This window comes from Microsporum canis, genomic scaffold (genome assembly GCF_000151145.1).
Source record: "Microsporum canis CBS 113480 supercont1.5 genomic scaffold, whole genome shotgun sequence".
Taxonomy (NCBI): Eukaryota; Fungi; Ascomycota; class Eurotiomycetes; order Onygenales; family Arthrodermataceae; genus Microsporum; species Microsporum canis.
In genome coordinates this window covers 1,620,520-1,648,161 of record NW_003299165.1, presented here as the reverse complement: position 1 = coordinate 1,648,161, position 27,642 = coordinate 1,620,520, and the positions used below count along the sequence as shown (strand labels likewise).

At 49.2% G+C, this 27,642-nt stretch overlaps 8 protein-coding genes across 8 annotated transcripts; 5 read left to right on the top strand and 3 right to left on the bottom strand.

The window, feature by feature from the left end:
• Positions 1–36: 36 nt before the first annotated feature.
• On the bottom strand, positions 37–1,331 carry MCYG_05702 (cystathionine gamma-synthase; the record flags this gene model as incomplete). The annotated part of the gene is made up of 2 exons (XM_002845787.1): positions 37–1,092; positions 1,146–1,331. 2 exons carry the CDS (start codon positions 1,329–1,331, stop codon positions 37–39), a joined length of 1,242 nt encoding a protein of 413 aa, XP_002845833.1.
• A 637-nt stretch (positions 1,332–1,968) lies between these two features.
• MCYG_05701 (conserved hypothetical protein) lies at positions 1,969–5,785 on the bottom strand (the record flags this gene model as incomplete). Its single annotated transcript, XM_002845786.1, has 4 exons — positions 1,969–2,042; positions 2,095–2,441; positions 2,495–2,546; positions 2,605–5,785. The coding sequence occupies 4 exons, from the start codon at positions 5,783–5,785 to the stop codon at positions 1,969–1,971; spliced, it is 3,654 nt and encodes a 1,217-aa protein (XP_002845832.1).
• A 996-nt stretch (positions 5,786–6,781) lies between these two features.
• Positions 6,782–10,573, top strand: MCYG_05700 (uncharacterized protein; the record flags this gene model as incomplete). The annotated part of the gene is made up of 4 exons (XM_002845785.1): positions 6,782–7,383; positions 7,438–8,370; positions 8,548–8,830; positions 8,927–10,573. The coding sequence occupies 4 exons, from the start codon at positions 6,782–6,784 to the stop codon at positions 10,571–10,573; spliced, it is 3,465 nt and encodes a 1,154-aa protein (XP_002845831.1).
• Positions 10,574–11,747: 1,174 nt separating this feature from the next.
• MCYG_05699 (FYVE zinc finger protein) lies at positions 11,748–13,676 on the top strand (the record flags this gene model as incomplete). The annotated part of the gene is made up of 3 exons (XM_002845784.1): positions 11,748–12,869; positions 12,927–13,124; positions 13,185–13,676. The coding sequence occupies 3 exons, from the start codon at positions 11,748–11,750 to the stop codon at positions 13,674–13,676; spliced, it is 1,812 nt and encodes a 603-aa protein (XP_002845830.1).
• A 1,646-nt stretch (positions 13,677–15,322) lies between these two features.
• Positions 15,323–18,330, top strand: MCYG_05698 (conserved hypothetical protein; the record flags this gene model as incomplete). The annotated part of the gene is made up of 4 exons (XM_002845783.1): positions 15,323–16,644; positions 16,722–17,005; positions 17,082–17,665; positions 17,794–18,330. 4 exons carry the CDS (start codon positions 15,323–15,325, stop codon positions 18,328–18,330), a joined length of 2,727 nt encoding a protein of 908 aa, XP_002845829.1.
• An 812-nt stretch (positions 18,331–19,142) lies between these two features.
• Positions 19,143–20,789, top strand: MCYG_05697 (aldo-keto reductase family protein; the record flags this gene model as incomplete). The annotated part of the gene is made up of 5 exons (XM_002845782.1): positions 19,143–19,459; positions 19,534–19,625; positions 19,727–20,315; positions 20,378–20,575; positions 20,666–20,789. 5 exons carry the CDS (start codon positions 19,143–19,145, stop codon positions 20,787–20,789), a joined length of 1,320 nt encoding a protein of 439 aa, XP_002845828.1.
• A 1,639-nt stretch (positions 20,790–22,428) lies between these two features.
• On the bottom strand, positions 22,429–23,313 carry MCYG_05696 (phytanoyl-CoA dioxygenase; the record flags this gene model as incomplete). The annotated part of the gene is made up of 1 exon (XM_002845781.1): positions 22,429–23,313. The coding sequence occupies one exon, from the start codon at positions 23,311–23,313 to the stop codon at positions 22,429–22,431; it is 885 nt and encodes a 294-aa protein (XP_002845827.1).
• A 2,316-nt stretch (positions 23,314–25,629) lies between these two features.
• On the top strand, positions 25,630–27,516 carry MCYG_05695 (conserved hypothetical protein; the record flags this gene model as incomplete). The annotated part of the gene is made up of 3 exons (XM_002845780.1): positions 25,630–25,702; positions 25,807–25,969; positions 26,028–27,516. 3 exons carry the CDS (start codon positions 25,630–25,632, stop codon positions 27,514–27,516), a joined length of 1,725 nt encoding a protein of 574 aa, XP_002845826.1.
• Positions 27,517–27,642: the final 126 nt, after the last annotated feature.

The following is a 27,642-nucleotide window of genomic DNA, read 5'->3' as shown; positions in this document are numbered from 1 at the left end:
ATTGCAACGCAATTAGATACAAGGATATAGCATTTATCAGACCAGACTCTTTAATCCAGCAACAATATCGTCTTTCAGGTCCTGCCAGTTCTCCAAACCCACACTAACCCGCAGCAACTCCCTCTCAACAGACGAATCACTCATCGCACGCCATTCGATGAGCGACTCTACACCTCCCAGACTGGTAGCATGGTGGAAGAAATGCAGTTTTGATGGCAATGCACGCGCGATCTTCTCTTCCTTCATCATGATAGAGAATACCGGCCCAAATCCGTTTGGCATCTGCTTTGAGAGCCACTCCATATCCTCCTTCTGCAAGCTGGAATGATTGACCTTAGCCACCGTTCTTTGGATAAGGCTGGCCTCCTCGTCTGTGACCGTGACCGTTGTCTCTGGTGCTCCTTCTTTGCCCTTGTGGAGCGCTGCATCAAGCCAGGACACCAGGCTGGTAGCGTTCTGGCTCAGACGCTGCACACGGATCTCAAGTGTTCTCAGACTGCGAATACCGAGCCAGGACTCCAGATTGCCCATGACACTGCCAATGTACTGCCTGTCATGGAAGAGAGATGCATACCAGTCCTTTCGTTGGGTGGCCAACACACCGCACAGCATGTCGCTGTGGCCGCCAAGGTACTTGGTACCCGAGTGCATGACCATATCTGCGCCCCATTTAAACGGGTCCTGAAGACCAGGTGGTCCGAATGTGCTGTCGACAAGAACATATGCACCGCGTGAGTGAGCCTTCTTGGCATAGCTTTCTATGCTGAAAGAGACCCCGTGTGGGTTGAGCGGTGTCTCGAGAAGGATGACATCGCCTTTCTCGAGCTGCTCGGCGGGACAGTCACGGTCTATCTTCTTCATACCGGTCAGCCGTGAAAGCACGCCTATCACGCCGTGACTGCCATGGTAACCCTTTCCAATAGCGATCTGGCGTGGGTTGAAGAAGACGAGAGCAGCATGAAGAGCTGAGAGGCCGGACGAGTAGGCAAGACAGTGTCCATTCACTAGTGGGGCAAGAATGGTCTCAAAACGGGTGCTATTTGGTGCACCGCAGCGAGAGTAGATGAAGTTATTTGTTTGTTCTCTCCCAAGCTTGTGAGAAGTTAGTATGGTTAGATAACCCAGTGTATATGTGAGAGACTTACATGTGTATCTGACTCTGGGACCAGGTCGTCTGGGTTCTCTGCGTATCTAAACGTCGTGGACAAGTGAATTGGGGGAGACACATCGGTGACATTGTTCAGGGAGTCATCGGCGTGGAGGGCAACGGTCGACCTGCCTCTGCCCTCGAGATCCATGCTAGCGAAGCTCTGCTTGATTTCTTCTGCCATTTTGACGATATTGGTGATATACAATTTATACAGCTGTCTAGGGGAAGCAGACCCTCCCTTTTTATATAAATATATGTCCGTGGATATCTTCAGGGCGGCGGAAGAATGCCGAACTCGGCCCAACCAAAAGTGCGGGGCTTTTTCCGGCGTTTTCTTGCTTCCAACCTTGGAAGGTTTGCCGCGCCGAAACGCGAAGTCACGTGTAAAATTTACGCGGAGTCCTAAAAGGGAATAAAGAAAAGAAAAGTAGGGACTTTGATATATCCAGTTGCATACAACGATCTAAAGCGCCAGTGGGACAACCTGCCACATCAATGGATAAACCGACAGAGGGTAATGAGAAGAAAGCAGAGAGAGAAGTAGAGAGAAAAAGGCGGTGGAAGTACAGAGAAGAAAAGGGGTGTACAGTCTTCAACGTCGGATGAGAAAAGGTGTCGTCGAGTCTCGTGTCGACATGAGCGATAGACGAATTAACGAAAGAGGTTGAACACAAGCCCTCTGGATAAGAAGATAGTTGAAACGAGGAAAAGAGAGCAAGAAGAGAGACATAGAACTAGGGAGGAGAAAGAACAGAAAGGAGAGAAACACGCTAAACGCCAAAAGAACCGTACAAAAGTGAAATTTCGGGACTGACATTTTATTTCCGCAGTGAGCCCATTCTAGATGGTTCCTTCACTGACCCAGGCACTGCCGATTGGAAATTATAACGATCTACAACGAAGTTAGCTGGTAGTTCCCAAGTCTGATGTCGTATCTGCCTTACCATTCTCCGAGTCAAAGCCGATGGTGATATCGTCGTGCTCACCAGGATATTCCGGCATATCCAGGCAGACGTAGTCAGCAGACTCGTCGTCGCTGTTCTTGGGCAGCGCGAACTTGGCATCAACGATTTTAATGCCGTATTTACCTGAGCGGTTGAAACTTTCAAAGTTATCGGTGCTCTTGAGGACGAAATTCATGCTTCTGCCGTGGCTGAAGCCGGCTAGGAAGGCGACTAGTTGGACGTTCTTTTCTTGTTGGATGATCTGAAGACGAGCTTTGGAGGCTTCCCATTTCTTGTATATGGGGACTACCATGCGTCGACGGGCGATGGCGAACATAGAGGCATAGCTGTGGGGTGTTAGTATAAAATCGATGTCATGGAGAATGGAAGAAATCTTTACCCGTCAAACAGTACTTTGAATCCAGTGATGCCCTGTTGGAAGTGATGCATGTCTATACAAGTCAGCACGACTCTTCATCGGGGAAAAAACCGGGGGAAGGGGGAACCAACCCTGCAGCGTCGCAAAGTTATACTTCCTAATGACAGACTGGGATTTTGAGACCGTGAGCAGGTCCTTCATCTGTGTAGCTACCTCCTTTGGAACCATATTCTCTGCCACGGCCACACCCAAGTCTTCTTGCGGCGGTCTTATCACGCTTATCATAGTGGGAATGTTGATATCAAGGCTTATTTTCAAATCGCCAGGTCCAATGTTAATCCTGTCAGTGACCGAGCCCCAGCTCGAACTGATGAAGACACGCAAACGCTCCGAGAGGACGGTACACGGTGCACCATAGTCCGGCGTCGTATTAATGACCGATGCATTACCCTTATCAAACTTGAGGTACGTCTTCCTGGAGCCGAGGGTAGGGCTAGAGCTGCCTAGCGGGTCAGGCCCTTGTATCATGGTGAACGATTGCAAGGAGAGATCTGGTGATTTAGACTCTGAATCCGTTGGTGTGATGCCGATGAGCAAGGAGTGCAAGTTTGCTCGAAGCTCAGAGTCCTGGAATGTAAGTAGCATGGAGTGCTCAATGCCATTTTCAAAATGTTTGAGCATCATTGCTGGGGCGCCGTCGTCGCCGCGTAGGTAGCCGAATATAATAGGGGAGCCGTTCCCTAGAATATGCGTGACACTACTGAGGGTTTTCACTTTCGGGCTGGTGACGGCGAAGAAGCGGAAGCCACGGTGTGATTCGCGTGTGCCTGTTCCTTCGGTGATTTTGGTCGTCCTTTCAAACAGCTGTATCCTGCAGCGTTGGGTAGGTTCAGAAGGGAATGCCTTGTTGGGCGAATTCTCGTTATACTGGAAGACCTTGAGGACATCTGCAAACACCATCCTTTCTCCAGAGGCGGGCTGCATTTCCTCTTGTATCTTGCGGGTATACTCGACTATCTTCCAGAGCATTTTGAAATCTGCTTCTTGGAATTTGATGTCTAACTCGAATCCACGGGGAAGACGGAGAGTGAGGGAGTTGAAGCGGACCTGCCAGTCGATGTCAGCCCACGTTGGGCCATGCTTCTTCTCAGACTGTATGGTCAAGTTGACAAGCTCATTCTGGCTTGTCAGTGTTGCAATGACGTTCCAGTCTGATCTGTCGCGGGTGATGGACAGCATGCACGGAATAGCATATTGCTCCGTGTCATCGTCGGCAGAACCAAGACAGACTTCGACAAACATTCGGCCATAGCAGAAATGGCGGCTAGTATCGCTTATGGGCATTGTTTCGCCAATATCGGGCTTTTTGCTCGAGTGGTCGATCAGCATGGACTTTGAGCCCGAGCCAGACAATATGGACGATATTCCTGGAGCGAAGAACGGGTAGCGGATCCAGATGGAGGCATCGATATTTTGGGACAGGGCGGTGGATTGATCTGCTGAAGGGAGAATCTTGTTCCGCTGCATCGACATGGAGAGAGCACGCAGATGGCTGATGATAGCACAGTGGATGCTGATGTGGCTGGCAAGGGTATCGTTGCCCATCGACTGGACCATCGAGAGGATGGCCTCTGGCTTCATCCTGCCAAACTGGCCGAGTTCTGGATGCTGGGGGATGAGGTGTTGGTTGATCCACCATGCTTTGGCCAGGTTGACGATAGCCTGCTGCGCCTGTTCAGTCACCGGTGACTGTCTCCCGTTGGCCGAGTTGGGAGGACGGGTGCGCATGAAAGCCTCTAGCTCTGCCCTGCCCTTGATGAACCACCATACACTAGCACGAACCCATTCTGATAGCGACGTCTCCATGATGGGCTTGACACTTTCGGCAGCCCGTGAGAAGAGGGTGGTGTACCGGTCTGCGTGAGCAGAGAATTCAGATATGGCGGCATCTCCTACCATGTTGGCCATGTTCTTGAACTTGCCAGAGGCGGAGGAGGAAGCAGAGGAACTCTTGGAGTGATGGCCCGCGTATCCTGATTTTTGGGCCTGCAGCCTGTCTGACTGCTGGTGCTGCTGGTTGACATTGTGGAATGCCTGTTTGGACTCTGACCGAGCATACGGGGGCGGAGACGTGGTTGGAGGGTTGGGGGATTTGGTACGAATCTGTTTTGCGGGAGCGGCAGCAACAGGAGGAGGGTATCCGTCAGGAGGACTGTTCTGCTGCTGCTGCTGCTTCTTATTCTCTTCTGGCAGGGCAGCCATGACACTACTCCAGAAAGAGAGGCCACCCTTTCCACTGGTCGGTTCCTGGGGTGGGCTCTGCCGCTGGTGGTCCCTGTCGTAGTCATTGGAGTCCTTGTCATAACCACCTCCCCTGCTGCGGTCCCTCTGATCCCTATTGTAGTCCCTATCGTAGTCCTTGTCCCTACTGAGGTCTGGCGATGTCTGCTCCGATCGGGCGGCCAGGGCCTTCTGCAGCGCCAACCCTTCCTCATCCCTCATCTTGGCCCGTATCCTCGCCGCAAACGAGCTTTCATCACTGGTATCCCGCCAGGACAGCCGTGACCCTCTAGGCTGCGAGCTGATGGACAGGAGGAAGTCCGAGTTCTGTGCATTACGTATCTCCGGCGACGGCAGCAGCTGTTTCTTCGCCTGGCTGCCACTCCTGGCGAACCCGTCGTCGCCATCACCATCCGGCCCCGAGACAGCAAAAGAAGGCAGCGCCGGCTCCCTGTCAGGAAAGTTGGAGTCTGCAGAAGAGCCACTGTCGGCGCCGTCGGTGAACTGGGAAGTGGACGAGTTGGAGCGTGCACGATAAAGCGATATCTCCATCGTCGGGGCGTTCGCCTCCTCGCCTCCCTCACCCATGATGGACGGCGGCCGGTCGCAGAAGGTGACGCGGAGGCCCTCGCGCCGCCGCCGCTTCTTCTTCATGCCGCTCCCCAGTCCATTGGCGTCCCCATTGTTATGGCTGTTCCCTCGGTCCAGGCTGTTGCTGCCGGCAACTGGCGTGGGCGACTGAGCAGCCCCAGGCCACCGCTGCGAGACGGAGACGTCGAGCTTGGGGGGGTTCCTGGCCTGCGGCTGGTGTATCTGCGACGATGAAGCGTGTAATGGCTGCTGTGTCTGCTGCTGTGCTGGCGAGTGGTGATGCTGTACGGGAGGGCGTGTGGAGGCGAGGAAGTCGTCTATCTGCTCGTCTCTGGAGGACTGCTTGATCTCTTTTTCACGGGAGAAGAGCTTCCCACGCCACTTGCGGGCGACCTTTGTCTCTGCAGCCGTCAAGCTGCTCGTCTCGGGAGAGTTGAACATCCTGCATTCGCCTCTATCCGTGTAGCAGTTGAGAGAGTAGTAGAGAGTAAGGGGGGGAGAAGAGGGAGAGAGGTCTATGTCTGCGGCCAGCAAGTCGTTTCGTCCAGCGCCAGCACAAGCCAGCGATCAATCGTCTTCTGTCGCTGTCGCTCTCGGTCGTCTCGTCTTCTTCTTCTTCTTCTCCTCTTCTTCAACTTCGTTTCTTCTCTTGTTTCTACCTTGCGAAATGTTTCGAGAAGAAGTTCGGGCTCACGTGCTTTTCTGCAGATGAAACGATCAAGGGGTAAGAAAAGATGATTTATTAGCAGGATGCAAGATGGGAAGAAGAAGCAAGGATGGAAGATGTAAGGATGTTTTAGAAGAAGAATTATAACAGGATAGTATATAAAAGAGGCTATAAGATGGTTATAAAAGACGATATCACATCTCGCGTGTCACCGAGTCAATAAAGCCAACTTCGAGCCCTTCGTTTGCAGAGAGTCGCAAAAAGGACCAGAAGATCTCGATGGCCTTTTTGCTTCTTCTATCATGTCTACTTCAGCTTCTCGGAAATATTCACCTGGTAAGCTGCACATATCTCGATCAATCTTTGGCGGATGTAGAACGGCTGAACTGCGCCACCATTGCATATATATAAACTACACCATATTTTATAGCTAAATATATCGAACTTCTTCCTCTTATCACAATCTTAATGCTCAAAGCACTTTCGTTTCTTCTTTCTCGACTCTCTTTTTTTCTTTTTGGCTCTACTTTCTCTACTTGTCACTGTCACTGTCACTGCTGCCTGCAACCTGCGACTGTTACTGTCTTGTCTCTGATGGAGAGGGAGGCTCCAAGCCACCAACAGACAACGGCCAACACCAGACCACTCGTTCAACCGCCTCTACCGCGCGACCGTCTGCCTGTCTCTGCCAATTGGATCTCCTTCAGGGGGACCGTATCTCGTCGGGGGAAGGGGGGACGACAGCTAGAAGAGAAGCAAAAAAAGGGGAGATGGTCGAGCCTCGAGCCCGCAACAGCATCGCCAGCAGAAACAACAGGAGCAACAACAACAACAACAACAACAACAACAACAACGGACCAGCTCGAGATGCACCAGACAACGCTCCTCCAGCCGGCCTCCCTCTGCTGCAGATGAAGATGTCGTCGTCGTCGTCTCCGTGGTTATCGATCCTCGTTGTCGTCTTCCTCCTCGCCGTCAACGTCTGCCAGGCCGCTCTCGTCCCCTTCACAAACTGCCTGCCAGACTCCATCACCAAGTCCAGCCCGTTGAAGCTCCAGTTCATCCCGCTCTACGTGGCCGCGCAGTTCAACAGCTCGCTGCCGGCACTGAATCTCAATGTAACCGTCTACGGGAACGTCAGCGGCACGGAGACCAGAGAGCCCTATCCGCCGCCAAACGACCCGCACTGGTCCAATCCGAACGAGACCTTGGGCAAGATAGTCAGAGTCAACCCGTCCACAAACACATTCACCACCCTCTTTCCACAGGTGGACGTCGTTGGCTTCTCTGCCTCCAATGCCTCTGTCGTCCCGTTCTGTGATGCCCTCGTCCAGGGAGAGTGCCCCCTGGGGCCGGTCTTTAACTTCAGCCGGTATGTGTCTAATCCATCTATATGATACAAAACCAGATATACTAACGGTTCTAGGGACTCAACGTCTGGACTGCGCGCGTACTCGACGACGTTTAATATAACGTCTTCGTACGCCTTTGCCTCGCTGCTGGCCACCCTCGAGGTCAAGGCGGGAGATGTGAGCAAGACACCCTACAGCTGTGTGGTGGCCGACATCACCCCGGATCTGGGCTCTCCCCTGAGAACGGCTCTCGCATACGTCCCGCTGGCCATTCTCATACTCGTGGGTGTGGCTACCATATACGCTGCCATCTACAGCCCCTGGGGCACCACCGACATCTTTCGGTGGTCCTGCAACTACGGCCGTGACGAGGACCTCATCCGCCTGGTCACTCCAGGGTTTGCGGACTGTCTGCAGTACATCCAGTTCATCATACTTACCGGTTCACTTACTCTGAGCTACCCGGGTTACTACCAGCCAGTCGTCAGCCAGCTCGGTTGGTCCGCTCTCATGTTCAACCAGAGCTTCGTCAGCCACGGGAACGGTACCCAACCTTTGAACGATGGCGTCTACTCAGTCAACGGCACCTATGGTCTCGACCGGATAGGCCAATTCGTTGGTATGACACGGGCAGTCGACATCTGGGCCGGCTCCGTCATCTGGCTGCTTGTCATTCTCGCCATCGTCACGGTGGTCATACAGCTCGGTTTCGGCCTCAGATGGATCCGTCACAATCTCAGCCACGTAGCGGAGCAGGACCTGCAGTCCCAAAACACCTCCTTCACCTTGGGAAACGTCGTTCGGATCGTCTTCAACTTCTTCCTGCTCCCGCTCGTCTCATTGTCCATGTTCCAGCTAGTTATTGCTGGCTCCTCTCCCATCTTTGTCGTGGCACTGGCTGTCATATTACTGGTCATATTGGCTGGATTCGCGGCCTGGCTGCTCTATCTCATCTTCTGTACCCGTCCACGGTCATATCTGTTTGATGACCTTCCTACCGTGCACCTGTACGGACCGCTGTACAACACTTTTAGCGATGGGGCCGCGCCTTTCGCCTTAATTTCCGTCCTCCTCACGGGTATGCGAGGGATAGCCATTGGCGCGGTCCAGCCGTCGGGAATAGCCCAGATCGCTATCCTGGCCATTTGTGAAGTCACCATGATACTAACACTCATTGCCTTCAGACCGTTTGAGTCTCCCACCTCAATGAATGCATACCACATAGTCTTTGCACTGGTCCGGTGTCTGACCATTCTCCTGTCCGTCGCCTTTGTCCCGTCGCTGGACATTCCGGATTCAGCGAAGGGTTGGATTGGATACGTTATTCTGACGTTACATGGCATGGTGCTGATATTCGGATTCTTTTTGAATGCTATTCAAACACTCATTGAGGTCGTTGCCCGACAGGCTGGAGCGGGAGGTGATGCAGGCGCCCAAGGAGAAGCCGCTAGAGGAGGTCTGGTAAAGGTATGTCCACGCTTTCCAGAAACTACCCGCTTGTGTGAAGCAGAAAAAGGTAGGAAAAGAAATTATTAACGTATGTAGGTGTTTGGTGTCCGTCAGTTATCCCGTCGCTCTCCCAGGAAGCGCCACATACCACGTCGAAGCACCAATTCTGAGGCTACCATGCTCAACGTCGACATTGAGCGTCCGTCTACTCAGCTCGACAGCGAGAGACCTCGCAGCTTCTCGGGAAGCTCCGCAGTCCTTCTCAACCGACCAGGCATAGACAGGGCCAGCACTGGATTCGAGTCCGGGACAGGGAGTCTGTTTAATGCCAGTAACCCTCGTGGAACAGGTAGCGGCCCGTACACACCTACCACCCCTGGAGCCTTCTCAACTGGGCCAGGACAAGCTTCAGGCGGCGGCGGGTCACCGCGCAGCGGCATCGTGCATATGCAACTTAAACACGAGACGGCAGACCCGTACTACCGCCCACCCCGGCAACGGCGCGCGACCCTAGAAGGCATACGCCACACTTCCCGGACTAGCAGTGACATGATCAACAGACAGTCGGGTTGTGCTGTTGACACTCCCGATCCTGATCCAGACCATGATGCCGATGTCCTGGCTGGTCATCCTGTAGGCAACGGAGGGACTCCAACGCCCGCCTATCTTGGTGCCCCCAGGGAAGACCCCGACGGTGACGCTGACGGTGACCCATCCCTCCGAACAGATTACGCAGTACGGGAGGTCGACTTTTACTATCGGGTACGGGGACCTGCACTATCCCATTCCGCTACAAGAAAGCTGAAGACTGGTCCTGCTGATCCTACTGGCCCAGTCTCATCGGCTAGCGGATGGCTAAAGAGCCTATTCGGCGGCAAGACCAAGGACAAGGGTAAAGGATTCGAGGTTGTTCGAAGTTCTCGAGCTCCTCCACAGGCTGCAATGCAACCACCGCCTGCTGAACAGGATAGGTTCACGGAGCCATATAGGGATGACCCAGACCAGACACAGCAAAGTTCTACTACTAATAATAATACCACTTCTCCTGCTCCTAATCCAAAAGTATCTCCTCCCACCGAAGAGGCCAAAGCAGAAGCTGTCACAGACAACGACAAACCGGTCCTACCACCCATCTTAATCGACGACGCCATCGAACTGCCCAGTCGAACAAGCACCCGCAGCGGCCCGTCAGATTCCACCAACTCCCACTCCCGCTCTCAATCCCAATCACAACCAGGGCCCCATGGCAGCATGCGAATACGGCCCCCCACCATTCCTCGCAAAAGCTCCAAACGTGGCACCTCCGTCGACCTCAAAGACGTAAAGCCCAGCGATGCATCGAAACCCTTTATAGGCGGACCTCATTCCCGCAACAGCTCCCGGGACTACGAAGCTGCCAATTCAGATGCTCTTATCCCTCAACGGACGTTTTCCAGCCGTGCTCTGCACCAGTCACGATTGCCATTTGGTTCCAAATCGTCTTCAACGCACAGCGCTCCTGTATCCATTGACTCGAACGATTCAATGGCACATCATAGAGCGGATAGCGGTGACACTACTGTCCAAACACCCATACAACCATCGGGTCAGAGAAACGTATCGTCCTCCACCTTTGATGCTGCTCGACGTGGCAAACTAAAGGGTATGGGCTATGTCCAACAGCATCGAGCCAGCGACCATATTCATGAAACTCGCCTGTCCGGTGGAAGTGCCGCCGAGTTCATCGACGATCATCCTATGCCACCTACGTCTAACCCCTAGCCGATACCATCATCTCCAAATTTCCCCCCTCAGGCGGCAGATATCGACTCCAGTATTGGATCAGCACATCACCCTTGCATACTAATGATAACTATATCACGAATTTCCTTGATTTTAACTCACTTTTCTTCAGCTTCTCTCCAAAAGTCAGATTCACCATTGTCCATTTATCTTCCTCGCTTCTTCGCCTGTGTCGTTAATAAGTGAGGACGTGTTTAATTCGCTATCATTGCTTTGATTGCCATTTACCCTAGCGTTTCTTCTTCTTTTCTTTTCCTTTTTTATCTATCAGGAGCGAGTATCTGGTTGGATTTTCTGATTGTTTTGACTTCTTGACCTTTTTGGTGTGATAGAAACAGAGTGGAGTGGCTATCTTGGTTCTTTTTTGAACAGCTGTATTAAATATTATAAATATTCAAAGACTTGGAGACTGTGAGATTATGGAATAGTTTGGATCGAATAAATACTTTTGAGTCTTATAGCTTTAACCCCCTGATTCTCAAACTTGTCTTTTGTGCCTGTTTCATCCTCTGGGCTGCTGCATCAAAGGGAAAACCGCTACATCCGACCATCACAAACAGATGATAATATCGCCTTTTCTTCCACGGATACCTTCAACATTCAACTTCCTTTCGCCAGTGTTTCAACGAGTCCAAGGCCTCGCGCATATCTCGTGGCGTTAAAGCATCAACCACTAACCGCCCGATTCGCAACCTCCACTCACGTCAGAAGGCTGAAGCGACGGGTAACTCCTCGTGATCAGCCGTGGAGAAATGATCAAAGCCATATTATATCATATCTGAGTCCTTCAGCTTGCATGCTGTATCGTCTCATGATTGGGAGAAAACGCCGCAGACCTCTTTGACAACATCTTGGATCCAGCGCGCCGCATCCTGGACGACAATATACGATAATACTCCTTTACACAAGAACATAATAGACTACATATTAATATATATATACAGATACAGATTTCCCGCGATTTTAATAACATATCTTAGAAAAAAGATCGACGAGCTTTTCTACTATCGGTTTTCAAGTCAACGTGGACCCTCCCGCGCCCACAGCAAATGCCGGCCCGTCCAAACGGCGGAGGTTGGCGTCATCGAACACCCCTCGGATAATACACGACGTTATCAAGCAGAAGAACATTTCTGCGCCACTACTAAGCCAGATGTCATTACCTTTGGAATCCCAGGCCTCAAACGACGCAGCTCGAGCTACGACCATCCATCGCTCCTCATCAGACAGGCGCACCGAAGAAAGAAGCGGTGCGAGTGAAGGTCATACAACATGGACACAATTTCTACAAGAGGATTACGACCAGTCGTTGGATAGTGGTGAGAACAGTCGCGGTGGAGGGAGAGAGGACGGCAGTGCTTCGAATAGAAAACGGCGGCTGGGAAGCGGTAGTAGCAGCAGCGGGACAGATATATCCGGAACAGGACTTGATACAGCTATAAGCAGTCAGCCTCTTTCTACCAGGCAGAGCTCTAGGCCTGGCCTCATCGGAGCTCAAAGACCAGGGAACCCCAGCTTTCACCGACCAGATGATGAAACGATCGAGACTCAGCCTTCTGGCTCACCACCGTCCTCGTCGATGTCTCGCCAGATAAACTCCCTACGGCACCGTGAAAGAAGTTTTACGGACCATCGACTCCCACGATGGCAACCTGACTCCGAAGTCACGGAATGTCCGATTTGCGGTGTGACTTTCACATTCTGGTTCCGAAAACACCACTGTCGGAAGTGCGGCAGGGTCGTTTGCGCAGCTTGCTCGCCACATAGAATCACTATTCCGCAACAGTTTATCGTCCGTCCCCCTGAGGCACAAACGCAACTATCACTATCGAACATCATCCAGCGTAATACAGCAGAACGGGAAGTCATCAGTCTGATCGAAGACGATGAGACACGACCGCAGCCATCTTCGTCACAATCTCGCGGTCACCACCGCGCAACTTCAATCCATCAAAACCCTAGAGCTGCAGCGGCTCTAGGCGGCGGGACTGAAGTTCGTCTTTGCAATCCTTGCGTGCCTGACCCGAACCCAGAGCCTCCTCGTCGATATAGGGCGAGTAGCAGTACCTCTCACCATGACCATAGAGCAAGGAATAACAGCCTAGGCTGGGAAAGCCATCACAATCACTCCCAAGCGGATCCGCACTCCTTGCCTTCGGAGTATCAAAACCCAGGAATCTGGGGTACAAGTGTGGAAAGGTCTCGCCGCCAGATACCTTCCATCCCCCCCGATATGGAGGGGAGAAGACGACGAGACCGGGAATTTGAAGCAACTGTATGTTATATGCTAGATGCGCACATATCTCACTTTTTTGTCTAACAGTTTATATAGATACGTACTCATATACGAGGGGCACAAAGGGGTCACCGTGCAAGTTTAACAGATGCTAACTTCCCTTCATATGGAGCCTTTGGCTACGATGTATCGTCAAGTCTACGGGGCCTGCCGCCTAGGTATCTGCCAGGTCGGGATACAGAATCCCAGATCCATGGTTCTCCTCCTTTATATCCCCCCGATGCATTCACACAGGTCAGTAACAGGCTTAATACGCATTTCCCAGATCTTCAAACGACTCAACTTGATATACAGGACTCGCAACGGAGCCATCACTACGCATCGTACCCGAGGTCCCATCCTACCATTCGTGCAGCAGACATGAATCGTCCTCTTCCACCACCACCCAGCTCACGATCCCATCGTATCATCAATGAACGAGACCTCTGCCCCGTATGCAATCACATTCTCCCCCAACCGTCGTCCAGCGGTGGTGAGGATGCCCACGAAGCTCATATCCGAGCATGTATCGAAAGACACGCCTCCAGACGCCCTGGAGCTTCTAACCAGTCGTCCCAAAGCTCGATACGCCCATCATCTGAACGCCTAAGGATGCTTACCTTCCTTGCAACGGAGAAGGACTGCCTGGGCACAGACGGTGTCCAGCCAGAATGCTCCATTTGCATGGAAGAGTATGAAGTTGGAGCTGAGCTGGCACGCTTGGAATGCCTATGCAGATTCCACAAATCCTGTATTCTTGGATGGTTTGACCGTAAAGAAGAGTGTCCCGTTCATAAAGTGGCATAAATACTAGCAAAGATATATAAAAAGAAAAAGAACAAACTTATAGGGTTTCTCAGAGCCAATAGCCTGCTTTGAATATGTGTGCGATTTTAGTGGCCCATATATTAGCCGCGCAGCCAGCGCTTAGAGCCTCACCCGAGATACCAAAAGGCTCCCCTGATGCCTACAACCAAGCATTCCAACACAGCCAACCCATTACTGCTTAGTTGTTGACTAAGCCTATCCATTGGCCAGCTTTGCTCAGCGTTCTCCCAGCTCATGAATGTAGTCCATTCATGATCGAATCGCTGAAAAGGCAACACTTACCTAGCAATACAACCTCTTTGAAAGCGCGGCGATTTCCTTCTCTTTTGCTGATTATACCACGAATCCTCGTGCCGTCTACAGCCCAGGATAAGAGTAGAGGCCGAGATATCACTCTCCGTGACCTTTGATCAACCCTGACTGCTCCAACAACCGCTTTACAATATCGGTCTATTCCGACCAAGCAACAGTTGAATGTGTATGTTTCCAACAAACGTTATAAATCGATCTCTACCACGAATTTCGAAAGCTCGCCTGTGCTGCTTGCGGAATATCTCCGGCATGTCCAAAGTGTCGACCCAGGATATATCCCCGACACAGATGAAGATAAAGAGTTTGGCTGAGGACGGCAATGGATACGCTATGGGGCTGCTTTTATACACTCCATTGCATCGGTGGGCGTGATGCGAAGTATTCAGGCCGCCAATGTGCCTATTGACGTTGATGATGCTTATTTGATTGATTTTCGAAGAGGTTATACTCAGGGCTGGGTCGAGAAGGGGATGGCCAACTCGAAAGATGGGACTCGATGCCATTAGACGGTACTTATAAATAGATTCTACATATTGTTTACCCTCTGACGGAGATCTGATGAACCCGACATCCCCTAGCTAGAGAATCATCCCTCAGCACATTATACGCTTGATGTTTGCAGAACGATGTAGTAATTTGGTAGGCCGTCGGAACATACGGCGTTGGATATTCGTCAACTACACCGGAATAATAATATAATTGGCATCAGCTTCTTCTTCGTGTATGACATTCCGACAGCCAACGATCGTTTTCAAGCCACCAACGATAACTGTTAAGATGAACCGCGAGATGACTCACCTCGCTGCCGTTCGACGGAGGAAAACGGGAAGAAAACCTCCAGGTCAGGGTTTCTTGTCCAGCTGGCTCGAAGATATTTTTTTCCCTTCATCGCTTGGGTGGTTATTATTATTTTTTAATACGAGTACGAGTGCAGGCAGCTAGTGGGTTAATAATGCTGAACCAAGTCCAGCCGTAAAACTGACAATAGACTCGAGAGCAGGCAACGAAGAACAACTACGGCTCCAGGCTCTTGATAATTCAGCATTCTCGCATATACGGATGGTCGTTTAAGCGAAAGGAGCGTCTCTCCTGCTTGCGCGTGCTAGCCACTAAGAAAAGAAACGAAAGAGAGAGAGAGAGAATAAGTCGCTTGCGATAGGCACTCCACGTCCACCATATAATAACCTTGTTCTCTCGGAGCAGTCCTTGTGTCGGCCGCCGACATACCGTGTCTCCGTGGATGGCGACGGTTGGCGACCTGGCATGGTCCTGGCAAGCAAATAAATAGAAAGACCCGTCGATAGTCCTGGTAGATGGAGGCGGAATACCCTTCCCACCCATCGGCTCAGGACGCTTCGTCGCCTTCCGCCACCTCATCCTCCCACAGAGGATCCCCTTCGCTGGCTCGCGACGACGGCAGGTCGGCCTCCGTTTCACGTATCAACTCGAACGAAGCTGCCGCCGGGGCAGATGGCTCGGGGACGACGACGGACAGAAACCCTGCCGCGGGTGCAGCTGCGGATGCGGCGTCGAATGATCCCCTCGCAGACCTCAAGCGGCCGCGCGCCTGTGAAGCTTGTCGACAGTTGAAAGTGCGCTGCGATCCTGACCACGATAACCCAGACGGGTCCTGCAAACGTTGCGCAAAGGCAAATAGACGCTGCGTCGTTACCGTTCCAACTCGAAAGAGACAGAAGAAGGGAGACAGTCGGGTTGCAGAGCTGGAAAGAAAGATTGACGCCCTGACCGCTAGTCTCCAGGCGTCGAGGACGAAGAGCTACCCGTCAGACCAGAACGAGCCCGGACAGCATCATAATGCGGAAAGGAGCTGGTCTGGGTCCAGCCGCTGGGGTCCGCAGCGACAGGTATCAAGAGGTGCGAATCCGCCAGGGCCCTCTGGGATCGCTGGTAGCAAGAGGTCGTCCAGCGGGGATATCCGGTCAATGCCAGGAATGGGACCTCCGGCTGTCCTTGCACGCCCAATAAGCCCGGCTAACCACACAGCTTTCGTCCATACGTGGCTACACGGGAAGAGCTCTAGCAAAACTGACAGCAGCTGGCCGGCTTTCGAGCCAGAGTCCATGTCCGCACCTCGTGTTGATCATGAGTATGCGGACGCCATAGACCGTGGTATTGTCGACCAGGAGACAGCGGCCAAAGCATTCGCGCACTATATCAACAACATGCTACCTTTGATGCCATGCGTGGTGTTCCCGCCAGGCACGAAGATGGGGGATGTGCGACGAGAGACACCCATACTCTTTCTATCGATTCTTTCTGTATCAATCGGATCGTATGCGCCCAGCTTGGAGCCGATTCTGCTTGGCGAGATGCACAAAATCTTCGCCGACCGCATTGTTATCCGCGGTGAGAAGTCTCTCGAGCTGATGCAGGCTCTTGTGATAGCTTCTTTGTGGTACATGCCACCGGAACATTATGAAGAGCTGAAATTCTACCTGCTCATTCATTTGGCGGCGGTTATGGGGACGGATATGGGCATGAACCGCAGATCAAAGCCACAGTCGCAATCCTCAGAGATCATAAAGGAGTTGATGAGCAGGAAAACCATGTTCATCGATCCCCAGTCTCTGGATGGGAGGAGAGCGTGGATGGGCTGCTACTTTCTGGCCGTTAAGTTCGTATGCCCCTTTTTGGCACTCCCCCTTTGATTTGCATCTTGGTTGGGTTTTGATATCTAACATGTACACACAGTGTTGCTATGGGCCTTAGGCGGCCACTCCTCACTCGCTGGAATACTTACATGGATGAATCAGTCCAGATGCTGCTGGAGTCACCCGACGCCTATCCTAGCGACAAGGCCCTTGTTGAATGGATCAAACTAGCCCATATTGGTGAAGAGATCGGTTTCCAGTTCTGCATGGACGATCCTCTGACAAACATCTCTATCACCGAGCCCAGAGTTCAATTTGCTCTCAAAGGGTTTGAAGGGCGTTTGGATGAATGGCGGAGGGAGGTGCCGCCAGAGTTGTATACCCGTAAGTGAGCCCTCGTGATCGTTCTCTCCTACCTTTCCTACTTGCTATTCGAGGCCTTGCTAATACCTGTCGACAGCTGTGATGGAACATTATGAACAAGTTCTTAGCATATACATGCATGAAATTGGCATGCACAACGATCACAACATCGATGACTTCAAGCCCCCGTTTCTTCCTGGCCTTACAGATGAATCGCAGGCTGATCTCGGGACTGCCGCACATGTGAACGCCCTCACTGCATGTCTTACCTCCATACATCGAGTCCTTACCCTATTCAGCACCATGGACGGATCTTTGCTACCTTGTCTCCCTACGATACATTTTGTCCGCACATCTTATGCATGTGTTGCTCTTATCAAATTATTTTCTGTTGCCTCGTCCCCGGGCAGTAGGCTTGCTAACGTATTCAGCACTGAAGACTTCAAAGTCGAGGAATCGCTGAATAAACTGATTTCTCACCTACATGCATCAGCAGAAGGAAATCAGAGTCGAGTCGGCCTCAAGTTCTCGCTTATAATTGGCATGATGAAGGCGTGGTATGCGAAACGCAAAGATAAGAATGCTGAAGTGTCTCTCCCGCCTTTCCTCCAGCCACGGATCTCAAAGTCCGAGAAGAGTGAAGCAACAGCGTCACCTGCTGCCGATGGTGCGAATAAGTCGGTGAGTATTCGCGACTCGCCTCCAAAACACAGTCTACATTCTCCATAAAGGGGAAATGCTAGTGTCAACCCCCCTATTTGTTACATACGAACACCACCTTTTGTGCTGACATTGCATCTCCCCTGCAGACTTCATTTACAGATTCCACCACGCCCAATGCCCAAGGCGATGCAACGGCAAAGTATCCATCAAATAGTACCGCAGTCACCAGGCAACAGGGCCAGCGAGCGATTAACACGGCTGATAATGTCGCTCAGCCCTGTGATAATAATGCCAATCAGGCCTTCGTGACGAGCCCAGATGAAATTGCCACAACATCTGCGGCTACTGCTCCGACATATGGCTCTTCCAACCTTCCACAACGGGGCTCGAGCACAGGCGATTGGCCGCAGTTCGTCAGCCAGAACCAAGTGTCCACCAATCCTTACCCGGCATCACCAGAATACGACCCTTCAGTGCTGCAGTACATGGCCGTTGGTCAGAATAATCTTGTTTCACAAGCTGGATACAATGTGCCTACCACAGGAATGGACCAGCACAATATGACATGGGGACACGGTATGATCCCTGATGCTGATTTATCAGCCGTCATGACCTTCCACCCCAACTTATGGGATGAAGAGCTCTTCCAACTCTCGCTCGAGGGCTTTGAAGGAGTGTTCTAGCCGACGGAGCCCTTTGATGTTTCAAAACGCCCCTTTCCAAGCGGAGGGGTCAGAAATCGGGCCTTTTATTCCCTCGCCTTTGTTCTGTTTATTTTATTTTATTTTTTTTTCTTTCATTTAACTTGGCTTTTCTTTTTAGCTTGGTAGCTATGCGTCTGACGTGGCACTCCTAGCCCGTTGGTTGGCTCTTATTTTCCAAGCTGCATGGGAGATGCATGAAGGATACATGGGTCTTTGGCGAAATATTTAGCATGCGACGCTGCACTGCAGGGGTTGGCGGGTTGACGATGCAAGAAACATCTACATTATATACACTCCCTCCTTTCAAGGGACTCTCTACTCAATTACTGGGATTGCCGCGGAGCCGCAGCATCTCTGGACTTTTCCAACTTTTCCCCTCTCTTTTGGCCGGTGTTCTGAATTGTTGATTGGACAAAGGCTCTGGCGATTTTCTGCATGTACCAGTATTACTTAGCCGGCTATTAACTTGATTATGGGGGAAGATGCCCCAAAAGCCCCCCTGTCTCCTCCGTATAACCGCTATCTGTATTTACGTTATTAGGAAGTTAAAAAAAATAAATACTCAAACTAGTAATTCTTCCATTACCCGAATTGATCTCATGGAGGTGCACCATAAGCCTTTGATTATGCAGTAAGCAGCGTGATTTTGCGCCAGTTATGCATCCAAGGAGCAGGTGAGGTCCCTAAACATTCAAGTAGGAATAAAAAGATCGCTATAAGTTGAAGGGCGGCGGCCTTCGAAGACCTGCCCTCCTTTTTTTCGTCTCATATCAACCAGGGAGATTCTCATCATGTTCATCAACGACGAGAAGCTACACGCTGTGAACAGAGTCCAGTCCAAAGGCATCTACCATGGCCTGCCAGTATTCCCAGAGTCGTTGACGGGCCTATCCGCCATCGTGACAGGAGCAAATGGGATATCCGGCCATCATATGCTACGAGTCCTGGCTGAATCGCCAGAAAGGTGGACAAACGTCTATTCGATGTCAAGGCGGGCGCCTTTGGTAGCCACAAAATGGAAGACCAACGTTCAGCATATCCCATTGGATTTTCTAAACAGCACACCGCTCGAGTTAGCTAAAGCCATGAGGGAAAAAGGGGTGAAAGCGTGAGCAGTTTCGACTCCCCAGCCGAATTAACCGCTTCAAGGTGTATACAACTAAACCATCCTTGTTTGTCTAGTGACTATGTATTCTTCTTTTCATACATCCAACCCGAGCCCAAGGATGGTGGTGGGATATGGTCAGCTGCGGACGAGTTAGTCAGGGTCAACAGTATGTATATGCAGGCCCGTTGGTGATGATTTTTTTTTGTTCTTTTTATTTCTTCCCCTGAACCAGAGTTGCTCGACTGATGAGTTGCGGCCCTTGTGTAGCGGCGATGCTTTCAAACTTCCTTGAGTCCCTTAAACTTGCGGGAATTGTGCCCAAGAGAGTTATGCTCCAGACCGGCGCCAAAAACTATGGCCTCCATCTTGGTCCAGCCATGACGCCGCAAAGGGAGGGCGATCCACGAGTCCTGCTGGAGCCCAACTTCTACTACAATCAGGAAGATGTGCTCTTCAGATACTGCGAAGAGACAGGAGCCAGCTGGAATGTAGTTATGCCATCCTTTGTCCTCGGTGCTGTAAAAGAGGCCGCCATGAACATGATGTATCCTCTGGGTATCTTCGGCGCTATACAGGCATATCTTGGACGGCCGCTTGTGTATCCAGGAGAGCTCGCCTCGTATATGATGCCTGTGGACTTGTCCACTGCAACCCTAAACAGCTACCTTGAGGAATGGGCGGTTTTAACCCCAAAAGCTGCGAATCAGGCATTCAATGCGTGCGACAACAGCGCCTTCACTTGGGCGGCATTTTGGCCCATATTTGCGAGTTGGTATGACTTACCGTATCATGTTCCCGATGATGAAAAATCAGAATATATCTCAATTCCCACTCAGTATGAGCCGCCACCAAGAGGGTAAGTCGACTCTCGGTTTTATCTCGGGAAGTAAACGCAGTTGTTAACTTGTACCCTGACAGATTTGGACCACGAGGCACCATTCGACTGAAATATGCACTCTCTCAGTGGGCTACTGACCCTGAAGTCCAGGAAGCATGGACAGTATTGAGCCAGAGATACAACTTGCAAGCTAACCCATTCCAGAGTGCAAAGGATATTCATCGCCTCTTCAGCTTTGCGGACAGTGCTTTATTCATGGCATGGCCCCTTCAGTTCAGGTGAGTACTGTGTTTTTGCATCAAGGAATTTTATGCTACCTATTTTATTTGGTTATATGAATGCAAAAGCTAACCAGTTTACACTACAAGCCGGAGCAAGGGCCATAAACTCGGCTGGTTTGGCGCAGTAGACACCCTCGAGTCCATGAGAAAGATATTGGATGAGTTTGTTAGTCTCCGTATGCTCCCACCTCTTCCAAACTTCAAAGATTAATGCAAAGCAAATGGGTCGCTGTTTTAATATTGTTCCTGCATTTCCACTATTCGAGATGACCGTCCATGCCGTCAAAGTCGGCAATAGCAATGTATAGAATTCTTGATATCCCGTTTGAACGGTAAACACTACGTCAAGAGCCTGCATATGGTGAGCCGGAGGTAATAACTGCTTTTGTTAGAAACATAGCATGCGGGGGACTTAATATGAAGTTAGTTAATTGTGTCACTTCCTAGGGTTCAATTATAAGAAATGCCATACACTAGTTAAGCTATCCAGTGTTGACGTACAAGGATTAGCAATTCCAACAGGTGCAGACACTCTTTCCGTGAAGTCCATACAATCTTCCATATATAAGGAGATCAAGCCCAATAATTCAAGTATTACAGGAAGCTGTGGTAAGCCATATGGAGCAGTGTTACCTTGCGTGAAAAACAGAAACAATTGGAGCTTTTACTCAAAGTATTTTGTAATCTCTTAGGGGTAAGGCTAAATTGATCCTCATCTTGTATGGCAAGGATGCCGTCCACACGGATCTGAAAAAAGTCATAATCTGTCCAAGAGATCAGGCATTAATGCAGGATATCTCTTAGAGCAAAGGAGCCCGAAAGTAACGCATCATGGTATTTTTTGTATTCAATAAATCTCACCAACAATAGAATTGAAAAAGGGATTTTAAGCTTTTATACTTCTTCGGCCCGAACCGGATTCCTTATATTATTATATAAGCAATCGACATATATGGGGTAAAATTAATCCGAGCCGCTCTCCTTTTCCAGTAGCCCGCACTTACCGTACCTAATCTATCTCTTTCAAGGTAAAGCTGTTCATGCGCCTTGGAAACAGATTTCCAACGAAGTTCCTTTCATTTCGCTAGGAAAAGGAAGCGAGATTGTATTCTTCTACGAGGCTAAAATCACCGACTTTGGAGGGCCGTTTCTGCCGTCTATTACCGACGTCAACAAGCTCAGTATCCTTGTTCGTTCTGAGGCCTACGTTTTGTCACATTAATCCTTCTGATATACGGAGTATGAAGGTACTCTTTGGGATATTAAGGGGGTAAAGTACATTGTTTGAGATTTGAACCTGTCTAGCGATTGGATAATAAGGGAGCACATACGTGCAATTGGCAAGCTGCTGCGAGACCGGCGATAGGAACTGGATGCGCGAGAGATAAATTGTGAATGAGACAGATCATTTGCTAACCGCATATATGGGGAAGCTGAGAAGAGTATTTTGGTTAATGTAAAGAGATGTTGTTATGAATGGCATTTGACCGGGCTCTAACAATGCTCGAGAAAGCAGCCTCGTGGGTAGGGTGAAGCTTGTCTCCAGGAGGCTGAGAAGTACGTATAATAGGAAGCTAGAGCAACAGCTTTTTTATGCTTGAAACGGCGGCTTCCGTAAAGAAACCAGCCTCAACTCAGCATTTAACGCACGCGTGCTCTAGGCAATATATTGGACAAACCTTCATATCGACTCTAACTATGAGGCAAGATTATCAAGGAAATATATGTTGTCAAGCATGACACGACTGGTTGACCTTAACATCCAACTAGAACGTTGTGGCATAAATCATTGCAGAGAAAGGCGAGTAATAATATCACCATATAAATCTACCTGCTGAAATGCCGCGATTTCAATTCTTGTCCCCAAGTCCCAGCTTCTTCCCAATATCCGACCCTTGGTAAGACCAGATTACATTTGGCCCATACTCCATGACGGGCCATTGACTTCGGAATCCTAGCATTGCCTGGCCTCGATATGCCATGGACTCAACAATATCGCGAGGAACAGAAAGTGGGTGTGCTTGTTCTGGAGACAATATTCTGCGAATGAAGCTCATCGAAAGACCACGACGGAATATATCAGTGGTATTATTTCCACCGCCATAGTGAAGAATCTTCCCTGAAAAAAATGCACAGTCTCCTGGGTTCATGGTCGCTGGGATGGTGTTGTGAGAGCCTGGTAATTCTCCGTTCTCAAGGCGCTCAGAGATTGCCTCGAGATGGGTTCCTGGAGCCATCTGCGTTGCCCCATTTTCGGCCGTGAATGGAGTGAGTGCAGTCATGAAGTTGCAAACTGCTTCCGGCATGGCAGGTCCTCCTATGTTCCATGGAGGGTATAACTCTTGATCACGATGGATAGGCTGCGGCTTGCTTCCAGGACCGATTTCAATGACATCACTTGTGTTCATCCAGTATCCATCCACCGGAGATTCGATGAAGACACGCTCCAACAAGGAATGCATCAAGTCGTTCTCCAAAAGCTCATGACGAAACACGGGGCTTATTGTTGCTAGCTGGCCTAGTCTTTTGGTCTTCTTTCCATAAAAATCATCCGCCTCCGTACCTTCTAGGCCGGTAGTGTACCCCTGGACCAGTTTATCCAGCGCAGGGTTGATGTCGGCAGTAAACCTGTCCAACTGATCCTTGGTCAGGAAATTTTCAATCACCACCACCCCATTCTTCTTGAAGCTTTCGAAAATGACGTCGGGCCCGGCTGATATGGGGAATCGTTCCATTTTTTGCTGATACTGATGGGCAGTTGGGGAAGTATTAAAATGCAGTATATCAAGTTTGTATGAGCTAACGATTGAGCGCGAGGATGCTAACGGGAAGTGTAACCTGGTTAAAAAACAATCAGTCCTGGCATTGATGTGCTTTGACCGTGGTTATATCCCCCACGGCTGGCATATTATGTTACACTGTACACCAGTGTCTCCTTGGTTGATCTCATGCAACGAGAAAACATGCAGGCCCGAAAATTGGATGCATATGGGTTGATGCATCACATATTTCTATCTTGACCAAACTTTCTTCTCCATCCATATACGTATCCTCTGAATAGCAAGCCGCGGAGAGTCGGTGTACCATATTTCGTGATGTGCCGGGGATGTTCCCGTATACCGTTTTGTTATTATAAAAAGATGGCTCGTTGGGAAATAAAAATAATATACGGAGTGCTGGTACATTGCTCCATGTCCCAAACCAGCCTCTCGAGGCATACGTAGACTTTTCCCTCGGAAATATCCATCTGAAGGATTGGGCATCAGAGAGGCTTTGGTCTAAGGTTGATTTGACAAGTTATACGTTCCGATAACTTTAACCTGGAAATTGGAGATTTAACTAATGGAACTATCCACTATATCTCTAGCAACCATTGGGACAGCCAACGTGGCGCATATTTGCTATGGGTTGGGTGAGATTTAGAGATCGGAAGCGTAGGGTAGCTTTGGAATATATTTTAGATACGCCTACTATGTAATTGCTCAAATGCCACTTTTTGCAAAACAATTGCTTGACTTTTTTTGTCTGTCTACCTGATGGAGTAAAGCTCTTGTATTGGTTTTATATACATAGTATGTATACATTCCACCACCAGGTACTTATTAGGCATAAGAGCACATCTATCTCATCCCTTGAATGTGCATCTATATATATATTGCCAATAGGATTTAAAAAATAAGTAGAGTAGCTTGCTATTACACCACAGAACAGAGTGTATATACCGCTGAGCGAGTGTAATCCAAATGTAAGAGATTTACTCTATCAGGTTAGACCGGCAAAGAGGGCGGTATTTGAGCAATTGTTTTTGCAAGGTGGCATTTGAGCAACTCGGCGATCTTAGATACTCCTCTTGTGATATGGTTCGGTGATCCTAAAAGTGGCTTGGGTCATGTTCAGAATGCAGAGATACAACCAATGGGTGGAAACATTGAGTTACATAGATAGTCTTGCTATCCTACGCCTGCACCTTATTCGGCTTCACATCCACCAGCTGTTGCCTGAGGAGCTCAAGGTAGGCTGTCAAACATTCACGGCTGGTTCAGTTCCGAATTCTTAACCTTAAAACACCGAGTGCGTTACATAGTACACAATTTTGCTATATATATACGAAGGGCCAGCTCCACATAGATGATAGCTCCCCTTTTGTTTCATACATGCGATAGCTACGCAGTGGGGTCTATATATTCACCATACATAGTATTCATATGGTAGATGGAAACTTTTATGTCAGAATCTGCCATTCGGCCAAAAAGGCGACCCGCACCAATTGGCGGCAGAGAGACTGGTTATATTTGACATTTTATTATGTATTGTTCTAATAGAAACCACGTTAAACGACAGTTTCTAAAAGACAATATCAAATCGAGAAGCAGTAAGATATAAATTAAAAAAGATTGATATACAACGAGCAGAGAGAAGGCTTGAACGCACATATAGTCCCATTTCATAAGTACGTATACCTAAAATAATATATTTATAATTCCTTTTTTAATTATTTTTTTATAAAATACAGAAGTCTTTTAATTTTTAAAAGATTATGTGTAAAGAGAATAGTAAAGACCCTAAAGTACCTAAAAAAAAATAAGAGGTACCTTTATATATAATAATATTAAGATAAAAGTAGTTTTAAAGTTAACATTACTTAGGTATAATCTATATGTTTATATGGCGCCAAGAAAGTGGTGTGGTGACTTCTGGCCTAGGATGCATGACGTCATAAGGAGTTACGTTAGATAAGCTGGTTTGTTCACGTGAGACTCGCGAGCTTCAACGACCTTTTAAGTTCTCTTTTCGTGGACTTCTTTTCTACGCTTCACGACAACATTCCTGATTTGCTCTTGATTCCATATGGACATACCTCTAAAACTAGCTATCTTCGTTGCTAGCCAGTTTAAACGGAGTTATCATCGGTACCTGGCCTGCTCTATACCCCAAAACGTACGCCGTTAGAGTGTATCATAGAACATGCCATGTAAAAGCCATTTACATCTACGTGTTTTACACAGAGGTGGACAGTCTGGTTAGGCCCGTACTTGAGCCAGCAAGGAGACATGGCCAACTACCACCGTTGGAAGAGACCTAGTGTATCTTGTGCTCACGATGTCAGCAGGACCAGAAGAATAGGTGAGTTCAGGAGAATGGGGTATTTGCTATCTTTGCTGCCCTAGACCTTCAACGACTGTAACCAAAAAAGTAACCAACTAATCCATAATATTCGTTTGAAATAGCACAAGTTATTATTTCTGTGATATACTGCTCCTTATCGTCAGGCATCATTTTTGGCTACGCTGCACTAAAACCGGTCCTCATAGAGGAAGGTGTGTATAACCATTTATGCACAAAAGATGATTTTGACCAGGGAGCAAGGGTGTGTTATCGGCAAGAGTTGCGGTATTTTATCCTATATTTCATGGCTTGTCGTAAATTGATCACTAAACCGTTATTATAGGCTTAATTTCATGTTCACTGTATCAGTAATTGCGTCAAATATCTTTGCCTTGCCGAGCGGCGCCATTCTCGACAAGTATGGCCCTCGATTAACCAGCGGAATTGGTGCTATTCTTCTAGCTATGGGATCTCTTTTATTTACGTCTGCCTCACATTTCCCGTATGATAGGCATTTATGCGGATATACCCTCATGGCGATGGGTGGGTCAGCCGTGTTTATATCTTCTTTCCATTTATCAAACACTTTCCCGAAACGTTCTGGATTCATACTGTCAACTTTGACTGCCGCCTTTGATATATCGAGCGCCCTTTTCCTGCTATTCCGCGAGGTACACAGCACAAAACTTACACTTAAGGTCTTGTTTACTATATACCTCGCTGTTCCAAGCCTTATCCTAGCTTCGCAGGTTTTTCTTATGCCATCGAATCCCTACAGCACGGTTGGAGAGCTTATTGCGTATGCGGAAAACGTTTTGGCGGAAGAAACGGAAGATGCCCGGCTCCGTGATGGCTCATGTCTCGAGCCGGCCGGGCAGTTTCCGGGGTATCACCACATAGTGTGCAAAGTGAAGACTCTACTTGAAGAAGAGGACTACAAGAATATCATAGATACCTGGACATCCCTATCGGGTAGGAAGACCGGTCGAGCGCAGCATACAAATAATCAGTTGTGGGGCACCTTACACGCGTTACCAGCATCAGAACAGATCAGTTCATTATGGTTTATCCTCTTGACTGTCTTTGCAATGGGCCAGTTCCTTCGGATAAATTATTTCATATCAACGCTCTACGTACAATACGAATACCTCTTGTCTTCCCCATCCCTCGCCAGATCATTAAACCACCTATTCGATTATCTATTACCTCTTGGGGGGCTTATTGCTACCCCGTTCGTAGGGATACTTCTCGATTATGCCACCTTACCACTCATGCTACTCATCCTTGTTACGATAACTACAATAATCGGCATTTTCGGCTGTATTCCTAACAGTATATTTATGGGATATATTAACATTGTCCTCTTTACACTATTTCGCCCGTACTTCTATACAGCAGTCTCCGACTATGCGGCAAAGATATTTGGGTTTCAGACATTCGGGAAAGTGTATGGCCTGATAATATTTGCAGCCAGCATGGGAAGTTTCCTTCAGGCGCCATTGGAATTGATCACTTTAAAAGAATTTGGCGGAGACCCTGTACCAGTAAATATGTTACTAACAGCCGGTACAATCTTAGCTGGAGGGGCACTGACTTTGTTCGTTTGGCACAAGTCTGCGGTATATTGCTCCCTTGACCTACCTTCAGAGGTGGATATGGAATCAAACCACAACGGTACGGTGGTGGGGAGATTATGGATTTCTGTTGAGCGTGCTGTTGAAGATGATTCTTCTACCGATGAAGAGCGAGACGCAGAGCAAATCGACCTCCTTCATTCGTTCGATAGATTGGATCGAACCTTGTCATACGGTGCTATCCCACATAATGCATAATCCCAATGTTTCTGTCTTTATAATAGTTGATATGAATAGAACCTTTAAACAGATTAGATATATACCACCACTTAGATAGAGAAGTTATCTGATGCAAGAGCAGATGAAATGACTAGAAAATGGTTG